We start from the raw sequence: 11,864 nt of genomic DNA, 5'->3' as shown, positions 1-11,864 counted from the left end.
TGTTGTTTATATGGTTTTGTTTTTTTATGTTTGTGAGAATTAGGAGCAGAAACTGCCTTTTGTAATAGATTCAAGAGAGAGAAAAAAAAGAAAGAAAAAGTTGTCCCTCCAGAACGTTAAGGGATATGTCAGTATATTTTGGATACTTTGTGTACAAAAGAGAACAACAAAACCCAGAAATAAAATAGTGTTGTATTTTATATATAATAGAACAGTTCAATATAGTGACATGTCACTAATATATTTATTTACTAATATATTTATCCATATTTTGTCCAGGTTTGAAAGAATGGTTTCTGTATAGACTGAATGTTTCTGTATAGAAACTGACCGGTGCCATCGCGAATATATCGACCTGTCTTCATTCCAATTATATGCAAATAAATTATTTTGAAATAAAAAAAACGAGACTCTTTATTTCTTTAGCAGAAGAACCATATATGCTCAGGAACCTCCTATTTGCTTTTCATCTTTTCCTCTTCCCAGGCAGCTTCATCTTATGCCTCCTTTCACACGTCCAAATCATCTCAACCCCACATTTGAAACTTTGTCAGACCACCCAACCTGCATTGCCTATTGATTTGGATGGTTCCACCCCCCCCCATCCGCCCCCCAAGTGCTTAAAAACATTCAGCTTGAACACTTTTACTCCTTTCAGTTCCACTTTTCCACTTGTCTCTCTTTCGTTCACACTTAGATCTGCACAACTTTCATTCTGACTTTCACTATTTTTCACTCCAGAGCTGACCTCCATCTCCCCGAGTAGGGATGGACAATGCAGACTTGAAAGTATAGCAAGATATTGTTTCATATGGATGATAAGACGTATTTCAAAATGTGTTGCTTTCTGTTTTGGCAGTAGATTGTATGACTGGGACTCCATGTCCCTGCGCCAAAGCCCCTCAAACACAAATACTGCTTTTAAGAACAACTTACCGATTAACAAATTGGCTACTTTAAGACACCGATTAAAACAATAACAATTTTGTTGGTATCGGGATGTAGTTTACTATTTTCAGTATGCATATAAATATCTATGACGATACAATAATTGCCCTTCCCTATTTCCAAGCTCTCTTTAACCTGCTTCTTACTCTCACTACAGGTCACAATGTTGTCTGCAAGCATTGAAATCCAGGAAGAATCCTGCCTTTATCTGTCCTCTCGACAGTCTCTGCTACCACACACCTCACAGCTGTCTCGCACTGTACACGTCTTTCACCACCTTCATAAATATACAGAGTACCACAGTTCCTCTCCTGGCACCCTATGGTTTTGTTAGACCCACAAAGAAGCAGTGCATCTTTTTTAGATTTCGCTCTACTTCTTTATTAAATGGTAAATGGCTTGTAGTTGTATAGGGCTTCATCAAGTCCGTCTTCCCCAAAGCGCTTTACGATACAATCACCCATTCACACTCACATTCCCACACTGACGGTGGTGAGCTACGTTAGCAGACACAATTTACCTGATATTAGATTAGGAGATTGCAAATGAAAAAAATCTTCTCTGCAAGGATCTGTATAAACATCCCAGACCCTGCTGTAGGCCTACCCCTACTTCCTCAGCCACCAGCATGTTTCAGTCTTCATTTTACACCGCAAAAGGCATTTATTCCTTTACGTTTAATAAAAAGGATTAACCTTCACCAATGGCATCCTTTTTGTCAGATTTGTTGAGAGCACAATGGTCAGTTGTTCTGTTGACAGATTCTTCCACCTGAGACGTGGTTTTCTGCTGCTCATGGCTTTATGTTTACAGGATACATGGCCTCAATCTCCCTGCTTTCATGGAAAAAAAAACACTCAGGTGCCTTCAATTATCTGATTATCCGCATAACTTTCTTTAACACACACACATACACACACACACACACACACGACTGAGATAAACAAGAGGTTCTTTATTTAGCCAAACACAATTATTGACATCTTGAAGCAAAGTGCAATCATGCTCACAGCTCGTCATATAAAGATTTTTAACACTCAGGTGTTTGACATGCTGCAGCTGTGGTGAGTGTTTTTCATCTCTGTCGTGTAGCCTGCAGCCCTCCGAATGAGTCTCAGTCTGGTCTGAGATCAGCGAAAGGCTTTGGCCCTCCCATCAGGTGTAAGCACAGTCAGGTTGCCCCTGGCCTCTTGGTCCTTCTCAATGGCCTCAAAGAGAGACTTGAAGTTTCCTGCCCCGAATCCCTGATGACAGAAGAAACTCCAGTTCAAATATTCTCACTCTGAACTCCCCAGTTAATGGTGGAAATACTTTCACAGTTAATCAAAAGATCAAATGTTGGTGGGGTGTCTGAGGGAGTCTTTGGTGTGGTTCCATATCTGGTTACGCACTTTCATCCTTCCCATCCACATCTGCACACCCCGGAGAGGGACTAGATGCGCCTGTTCTGACAGGCAGGATGGGTGCTGGGTGTCACACATGAAGCGCCACAGGGTGCAAGCCAACGCAATGATTCCCCCTTGCTGTGTAGCAGTGTGCTGTTTAATCTGACTCTATCTGTGGAAGATTTACTGAGCTTTTACAAGTGGGGCTGGCCTGATCCAGCTCTCGCTGGGTGGAAGCTGTAAACAGGTGTTCAGGCAGCTCTCACTCTGTTTTTCAGGAGGTTTAAAAGATCACATGTCTGTAAATCCAATCAGTTTAGGGTGACTAACCAAGCAAAATTGTAGGAAAAAGTATTTTTATTATTTATCGCTAATTACCTCAGTTGTTTCCAATGCCGAGTAAAACCCTTAAATATATTCCTCTTTTGTTGCAATAGCACAATCTAACATTTAGAAAAATCTATTGTTTCATTTCAGAATATTTATTAAGTGGAGAAAACAAGAAATAATGTTTTTAATAATGGCGCAAATAAATGGTACCCTTACTGTTAGCACATAATCCAACCCCATTTTAGTAATAATATTTAGCAAGCATGAATGACACAGTGAGGGTACTACTTGATATTAACGTTTTGAAAACAGCTGCAACATGAAAGAGGAGAAACTAGAATCCTGAAAAAAACATAAAACTAATTTCGTATCAACAATGGGGAAAATACCTCCACTGAAGACAACTGTGTTTTACCTATTAAGGAGGAAAATAAACATAAACAATAGATTTTAAGTGGGGTTAAAATGAAAATAACAAATAAAGTAAAATGAATAAAATGCAACAATGGGCCGTGTAATACAAAACTAGAACTCATCCTATAAAGTGCTCCTAGAATAAGACTTATTTTTGTCCTGTTTTGACATGTTGCATTTGTTTGATGAAGACCCCTGAAAACATCATAAATGTCTGACATTGCAGAGGAAACTGAACAGTGTGATAATGGCGAGTTTTGTTTTCCAGAGGATGATTTATTGGGAGGATTTCAAGACCAAAGATCATCAAAGTCTGCACAAAATTCTGCAAATTATTTTAGATTAACAGGCTTTAACACTGCTGTTCAGAGTAAATCATTTTTGAATTAGAGCAGATGTAACATGCTGAACATGGGATCAATTCTCATGTCTTTGTTACTTTTGCATGTGTCACTTTTCCCGTTTTTCATTTGTGACATATTGGGCTCGTCCCACAGGACAGAGTGTAGAGATATCCATCATTTTCTTGAACAAATATTTTCGCACTTCTTCTATATATATATAAATATATATATATATAGATCAAAAGATCTATCAATATAAAAAGGATAAATTTTGAGAAATCAAAGATCTGTTTTTATTTAATAATCTTATTATTAAAAAATACCTGTCAAAAATTATTACTACCCTTGATAGCTTTCACAGCAGTAAAATCTGTCATTGTTGCGGAGCAGCTTTCTACATGTTTCCTCTGGTATTTTCATTATTTTTCTTTGATGATGAGTCTTTGAAGGCCTCTTCGCCATCACCCTAATTTTTGGCTCTCTTCACAGATTTTCTATCAGACTCAAATCAGGACTATGTACCTGGGCTGCTTCATATATTTGTCCATGCACTTCCATGTTGGTCAGATTAAAAGATTACTTGAAACTGTTATTTGTCAAGGGTATGGCTCATTTTGGGCTAAACAGTGAGGTCTAACCACTCGGGTTCAATAGTTGGCCATCTATTAATATGTGGTATTACTCGCAGTGCTCTTACAGTGCTGGTTCTGGGTCTGAGTACTTACAAAGTGGTTGTTCCTCTGTATGACCTCCAAGAAAAGTGTTGGCCTGTCTTGCACAGGCTTAGTGAAGATTTGAAGAAGGTAACCCTTGTCATCAAAATCAACCAAGATTTTCAACTTCTGTAAAGGAAACACAGATCACACAGATATTTTAACTATTAAACAAAAACAGATGCTCGTTTAAAGAACAGACTTAAAAAGCATATGCTCACCTGTAAATGGTCGAGGTCCTCCTTCACCTGGATTTTGGCTGTTCTGAGTTTCTCCCGCAGTGTAACGTAGTATGTGTCGGGAGCTGAGAGGAACTCCATTCCTCTCTCCCGCAGGTTTTCGATCTGTTAAATGGAAAAATATCAAAGAACAGCTGGATCCAGAATGGACCGTGTTGAAGTGTGGAAGCTTCTTGCTAAACAGTCACTCACGGCTTTAATAATGTTTGACGTGTTGAGGGCAATGTGCTGAACGCCTGGTCCCCCGTTGTAGTCCACATATTCCTGTGGACATAGAGATACTGGACTACAGTGCATTGCAAAAGGATGTGTACCCTTTACTTTTGTCATATTTCTCACCTTGGAACCACATACTTTAATGAAAATAAAAATTTGTTCTCAATTTGCACTTTTGGTGTACATGCTAGTTCATGGTAAACTCCCATTAAATTACTTTCAACTTTGTGGTTTTAATGCGACAAAGTATGAAAAAGTTCATGGGCATGAATACTTTGGACATTATAGAGGGGCCAGTTCTGACAAACCTGCAGCTGGAACATGAAGGGTTAAGAGTAAACATGTCCCACCTGGATCTGTGACTTCTTTTTTCCCATGGCAGGTTCATTGATAGGCATCTTGATGGTCTCTTCATAGTTTGTCACCACGATGGACCTCAGCGCACTGTATTGCGTGTGAATCTGCTTGTCGTCTATCGACCAGAACCGGTGAAACATCAGACACTTCTGATACCTGGAGTGTGACGAACAGGGGTGGTTTTTGCATGAATTCTGCTCCCCAACCTAAGCCTAAGCATCAGGTCAAAATCTGTGAATAAGTGCGTAGCAGTGCCACCCCTCTCAGGCTGTGCCAGGAGAGCCTTAATGCTAAGATCAAAATCTGCCACGGGTGAGAAACATAAACGTGAAAAGGGATAAAGGAAAAAAAAAATTTAATTAGATAAATGTGGACATTTAAGTTTGCGTATTGCAGCAGTTTTGCAGGGAGTCCAAACACGTCACTCCCAGCAGTGGTACAGTGTTTGCTCTGTCCCTTCTGCCCCCGTGTGACTGCTGGACCTGCACTGGGTGTACGTGCGCTTTAACAGGAGTCTTACCAGTCAGAAATTGGCACCATTTGGTCATCTGGCTGGTTTCCCACAATGTGATCGATGAAGTTCAAACCAGCAGGTGGACTATAGAGGAAAGGGGGGGTAAAGAAAACCTCATGGAAAGAGTTCCAGAAAATTCCCATCATTAGCAAAAATAAATTTTTTATATCAGAACCTTCCTCACATTTGTATCAAAGAATACCAAAAAGGGAGGAAGGAAAAGTGCACATTTGTAGGGGTAATTAAAAGTTTCAGGCCTGACTTTTTGTTTCTATGCAGTAAATTTAAGAACAGCATAAAGCAACATTTAATTCCAGAGAAGAATTTTTCAAAGGATTGAAAATAAACTGCACGAAAGCACAATATCATGGATTCCTCATACCAGTATATGTTTACTATACCACATTTATATCTATTAATACTATATTATGTCTAAATATACATATTTACGAAGTATTCAGCAAAGTCTGAACCCGAAAAGTGAGAAATACACATTTTTAGTTTTATGAAACGTTGCTGCAGGGAGGGCTTCTGTTAAACTCACAGCTTGGCCAGCAGAGGGTCCCTAAACAGGGGCTCTTTGTAGCAGGGCAGGAACAGGCCTTTGTAGGGCTCGAGGTACTCAATGAGCGTGTGGGTTGTATCGCCATACTGCAGACAAAACATTTTTGCTCAACATCATCGCTCAGTATCACATTCTTTGGCGTGTTTACACGGGGCTTATGCCTGTGAATCATCCTTTATTTACCGTCTGAATCACAGCATACTTGACCCTCCCGTGGCTGTCCTGCTCCACCCAGGGCTCCTTGACAATCGCAGCTCCTCGCTCCCGGGCTGTCTGTCGGCGGAGAGGAAGTGTGATCGGTTTTCGAGAAACGGGAGCACACAGCAGCGACTCAGTGAGTCAGTGCTTTGCAAAGACAAGGGGATCCATGCCCCCTTTCACACGTTTTCATGGTACAAATACAAACTGATAAACCAACACAAAGTGGCGCATAATTATGAAGCGAAAGCATTTTTTATTTTTTATTTTTTTTTACAAATAAAGATATGAAAACTGTGGTGCTTCTGTGCTTTTTTGTGTCTCTGCTCTGTCTTCTCTAACCCCCAGTCGGTCACACTGTTCACACTGAGCCTGGTTCTGCTGGAGGTTTTCCTCCTTGTTAAAGGAGAGTTTTCCTCTCTACTGTCGCTCCATGCTTGTTCAGTATGAGGGATTGCTGCAAAGCCATCAACAATGCAGACGACTGTCCACTGTGACTCTACACTCTTTTATAAGGAGTGAATGCTGGTTGTCGAGACTTGATGCAATCTGCTGGGTTTCCTTAGATAGGAACATTTTTGACCAATCTGTATAATCTGATTGAATTTGACTTTGGAAAGTGCCTTGAGATGATATGTATTATGAATTGGCACTATATAAATAAAATTTAATTGAACTGAATTGGTGTCAATTTATTTCAGCTGCCTTACTCTGAATCCCCTCAACAGGATTGAAGTCAACCAACTGTGCAGGGTTACGGTTAAAAGGAAATATCCCAAGCTTTGAACATCTCAGAGAACTCCATTTACAAAGAGTATGGCACAAGTGCAAGTCTACCAAAAACCATCCATCTAGGCTGAGAGGTCCAGCAAAGGAGAGCATTAATGCAAAAAGCAGTCTTAGGGCTTGTGGTAACTCTGGAGGAGATGTACAGCTTAGATGGAAGAAGCTGCCAATCCACAAATCCTTCCTTGATGAGACATTGAAAGAAATCCAGACGAAGTTCCATTTGCAGTTTGCCTCAATATAGTGCTCTAATCAGATAAGAACACATTTGAACTGTATGGTCTCAATGCAAAGTGGTATGTGGGGTGGTAAATTAACACCCTGTACACAGGTTCCCCAGGGTAAAACATAGCGGTGGCAGCATCATGCTGTGAGGGAGCAAAAGACTCGTGACTGAGGCAGAGGTTTGCCTCACATGCAAACACAACCCTAAACATGCAGCCTGAGGGCGAAAGGAACGGTGTAGATCAAAATATATTTATGTTAGAATGGCCCAAAGTCCAGACGTAAACCCAACTGACCGTTTTCTTGAAAACTGCCATTTGCAGACACAATGTAACCATTCTGACTGAGTTTGAACTACTTGACAAGGAAAAGCGGGAGAATATCTTATTAGATGTGCAAAGCTGGGAGAGACATAGCCAAAAAACTCGCATCTGCATCAGGAAAAGGTGGTTGTCTCAGAGGGCTCAATACAATTGCACTCCACAGCGTTTGGATTTTTTATTTAAAAATTTATGTTTTTTTAAATCATGTATAATCTTTCGTCCATTTCTGGATTATGAACTACTTTATTTTGATGTATCATATTAAATGTCAATAAAATAGGTTTGTGGTGAGAACGTAACAAGGCTGTAGAAAAACGGCTCACGGACGCCCTCTGGTGGCTAGAAAACAAACACCTCCCATTTTTAATTCTTAATTGCTCATCTATGGTGAACAATATACTGGTATCTGATCGAGTCAGCAGTGATTCTGTAACTTCGCAGCTACCTGACAGCCAACAGAGACAGTTTATCTAAGCCTGCTGTCTGACCTTGACTGAGCAAGAACATCAGATGGGCTTTGCTGCCGTAGAATCTGTTACAAGGCTGCCATGTTTGCTATTATTTCAACACACACACTGTTGGAAAGCAACAGTTAAACATGAAACACGGTTCACTGAAACAGGGGGACCCAAGTGTACTGAAGGTCAAACGTTTAACAACTATATGCTTTTATTGCCCAATGTCTACCATTGCTCAACAGCCTACATGTAGAAATGATGAAAACGGACTGAACTTTTCCACATGAAGTCCTTTCAACTTTTATGAGTACCTATATTTTAAAACGTAAATTGAAATAACTCAGAGGAAGAAAAAAAAATCGACTTTTGCTGCTTTTCATATTACATTCACAAACTTCTATGTATTTCAGGTGGATTTTATGTGAAAGACCAACGCAATATGGCATGGGATGTCTCTATCAGGAATTTGTTTCGGTTCTTTTTCGCAAACTGGCTCAATCTCAATTAGATCACTTGCAACAGATTCTCAATTTGATTTATGTATAAACTTTGACTGGGCCATTCTAACACATAACCATTGCATTGCGCGTTGGATGGATGTTTCATCTACCCCTGGTCTCAAGTCTTTTGCAGCCCCTAAGATGTATTCTTACAGGCTTGTGTCATGTTCAGCTCCATTCGTTTTCAGCTTTCCCATCCCTGCAGAGGAAAAGCCTTCCTACAGCATGAAGTTCCCAGTGCCAAGTTGCACCGCCAGGTTGGCCTGTTCAGAATGATGGGCATTATTAGTTTTTTTCCCCCGCAAATCGTGCGATGCAAAAAATTCAACTTAGGTGTCATCCGTCGACAGCCCCTTCTTTGGTCTGTTTGCGGTGTCCCCGACATGGCTTCTGGCAAACACCAGATGAAACGTTTAAGGGTTTCTGCAAAGCTGACCTATAGGATCAGGTCTATGGAGAACAGGGCTAACAGTGGTCGAAAGATGCGGCCACCTGAGCGGTGGACTTTAGCAGCTCATCCAAAGTGACCATGGACCTCCCGTTGGCTTCTATGGATATTGCTCTCCTTGCCCAGCCTCTCAATTGAATTTGGATGGCCATGTCTTGCTTGGGGGTGCCTTTCTTTTCCCATTGTTGGGTGACAGATTGAACAGTGCCCTCTGAAATGCTCAAAGCTCTGGATAACGCTTCATAAACTAGCTCTGCTTCAAACTCTTTCTCAACTTTGTCCCTGACCTGCCTTATGTGTTCTTTAGTCTTGGTGATGGTGTTTGTTCTCTATCGTTCTCTAGCAAACCTCTGAGGCCCTCACAGAACAGCTGAATGTGTCCTGAGGACTTAATGGCACATGTGTATACTCAAACCTCTTTGACAACTAGGTGACATCTGAAGGTGTAGATTTTAATGAGGGATTTTAGGAGTAAAGGAGGCTGCAGACAAAAGCAAGCTATCCTTCAGATATTTCTTAGTAAAGAGAACGTTGATCTATCACCGAAAATCCAGGTAAAATATATGGAGGTCTGGGGCCACAATGACACAAAACATGAAAAGGTTTGAGGCGTGTGAGTACTTTTGCAAGGCTCTGCAGTAAAGCCAACAAAGATACATCCCTTCTGCCCTGTCCCCTGTCAGGTTACCTTGACCAGGAAGTCACAGTCCTCCACCTGAAAGGCGATGTCCTTCACTCCGTCGCCATGTTTCATCAGGTGTTCCCCCATCTCTGAAAGAGGACACATGCATGTTGAAAAGCAGAGACACTGCTAATCGCGCTCAAAGCCTTTCATCTTTCAGAGTGTCTCAAGTGATCCTGAGGAGCCAACATGCCTTCGTTTCCAGGGTTTAGTGGAGATTGGAACACAAAAAAGATCTGTAAAAACATGAGGGAGAAGGCTGCCATTAAGGGTGGGTTGATTTAAAGCCAGCCGCTCGGGATGCGCGCTTTATAATTAACACCATACTTTGTCCTGCTTGATGACGTGAGACACAACTTCTCGGCGGCCGGTCTCCAAACCCTGGTAGGCCCAAGGTTCAAAGCCCATCTTGTCACAGTAGAACGAGGCTGCCTGGAAAGTGATCAGACTCCTGTTACTCTGAAGATGATTAACAGATAAACTCCAACAAGCTGAGGCCGAGCTGAGGCTGAGCTTCACACCCAGCGTAGATGGGTGATGTGCTGAATGCTGAATGTCAACAGGTATCTTGTGTGTGAGACGGTCAGTTTGGGTACTAACCTGCTTGGCATTTCCAACCCAGAAGGTGATATGATGAAACCGAACAAATCGTCCCCTCAAAGGCTGCAGAGTAAAAGACCAAAGAAAAAAATTACACTTATAAAGGTTTACAGCTGGCAAACAACAATACAACTACATTGGATGATTTAAACCTTACCTTCTCCCCTTTGTCTGTGTAGCTTGTCTAAATATGAAAAACAAACAACTTATTAAAGCTTAATTAGCAAGATCCCATATTTCTAACGTGCATTAAATGGCTGGTAATCCTTCAAAAAGCTATTATGCTCATCATGTGAGCATAGCAAAGACTCTTACCATGCTGTGATTGCAGGCGGATCTCAGTTCAGAGAAGAGGGAGATCAGAAATCAGCGTCTGGGCTGGCGGCCTTCGGATATGTACTGACCTGATGACCAGCTGTGATTGGTCCTGTCAGATCTACACCCACCTGTCCGCCTCTTTGTTTCTGGATGCATCTCCTTTAAAAGGTTCAGTCGTGCAGTGGACCGGGTTGTTTCTCTTCTCCTGAAAGCCGTGTTAAAGAGGTGTCAGTCCACAAAGATGAAACACGCTCACGTTCACTGCAGCAAAGGTTTACACTGTTATGGATGAGGAGGAATCCGAAACGTGGAACACACTGATCTGTGTATTTCTAACCCATTTTAGAAGATTTACCGCTTTAGAATAGTTAAGAGGCGTTCAAATGCAACCATAACAAGAAAGCAAACAAAAACACTATTGCAGAGATAAGAAATCGAAAAATACACAATGATAAAGGTAAAAAAGAGTTTGCCCTCTAACTCTGCCGTTATTCACAGAACCCCTCTTGAGTTCTCATGTCTACCTCCAGAGGGCACCCTCTTGCTGGAAGTAATAAATCACAAATCTCACTAGTCTTCTCCTTATACATGATCATATTTGATTCATTGTGATGGATCACATGATTTGACCTGACCCTCGTTCTTTATTCAAAAGTACTTATTTCTGAAATTCAGATTTAAACTCTGATAAACTGGACCACTCAGGAGCATTGTATGTAATTGCTGTGTACTACTACTGAAAGTAAGGAGGCCTGATATGAAAAACTGATCATTAATAAACCAACGGATTACTTATATTACAAAAATAATTTTGTGTAATCAAATGAAAATCATATGTCTACAGTAATAATATTTATAAAGCATGTACATCTGTACGACTTCCTGTTGTACTGAATGAAACAAAATAGCAATCTGTCATTTCTAACTAGTTGTTTTGGTTAATTTACATAAAGTGGTATAGTCCTTGAACGCTTTCATGTCGGCTGTACTCTCGCTGTTGTACATGCGAGCAGCCGCACGTACGTATTTGTGTGTGTGTGTCTGTGTGTGTGTGTCTGTGTGTGTGTGTGTGTGTGTGTGTGTGTGTGTGTGTGTGTGTGTGTGTGTGTGTGTGTGTGTGTGTGTGTGTGTGTGTGTGTGTGTGTGCATACCCAGTTTGTGCCGCGCTGTGATTTTCTATTGGTGCGCTTTAAACGTTTAGTAATACCTGATTGGCTCTGCCGTGGGCGTGTGCCATTCACCGGCTTCATTGGCGTCAATTCTTATTGGCCGAAAGAAACGCTGCAGCACCATTGGGGTAG

The 11,864-nt window shown here is 41.1% G+C and overlaps 1 protein-coding gene across 1 annotated transcript; it reads right to left on the bottom strand.

The window, feature by feature from the left end:
* Positions 1-1,883: 1,883 nt before the first annotated feature.
* hpda (4-hydroxyphenylpyruvate dioxygenase a) lies at positions 1,884-10,641 on the bottom strand. The gene is made up of 14 exons (XM_012851120.3): positions 10,561-10,641; positions 10,403-10,429; positions 10,246-10,308; positions 9,973-10,077; positions 9,839-9,881; positions 9,652-9,734; positions 6,209-6,298; positions 6,005-6,111; positions 5,467-5,544; positions 4,940-5,102; positions 4,566-4,637; positions 4,356-4,478; positions 4,147-4,263; positions 1,884-2,192 (listed from the first exon to the last, which is right to left on the bottom strand). The coding sequence occupies exons 1-14, from the start codon at positions 10,561-10,563 to the stop codon at positions 2,079-2,081; spliced, it is 1,188 nt and encodes a 395-aa protein (XP_012706574.2). The 5' UTR covers positions 10,564-10,641; the 3' UTR covers positions 1,884-2,078.
* Between the last annotated feature and the right edge of the window lie 1,223 nt (positions 10,642-11,864).

The sequence above is a fragment of the Fundulus heteroclitus genome, chromosome 11 (assembly GCF_011125445.2).
Source record: "Fundulus heteroclitus isolate FHET01 chromosome 11, MU-UCD_Fhet_4.1, whole genome shotgun sequence".
Classification (NCBI taxonomy): Eukaryota; Metazoa; Chordata; class Actinopteri; order Cyprinodontiformes; family Fundulidae; genus Fundulus; species Fundulus heteroclitus.
This window is presented reverse-complemented; position numbering and strand designations above follow the sequence as displayed.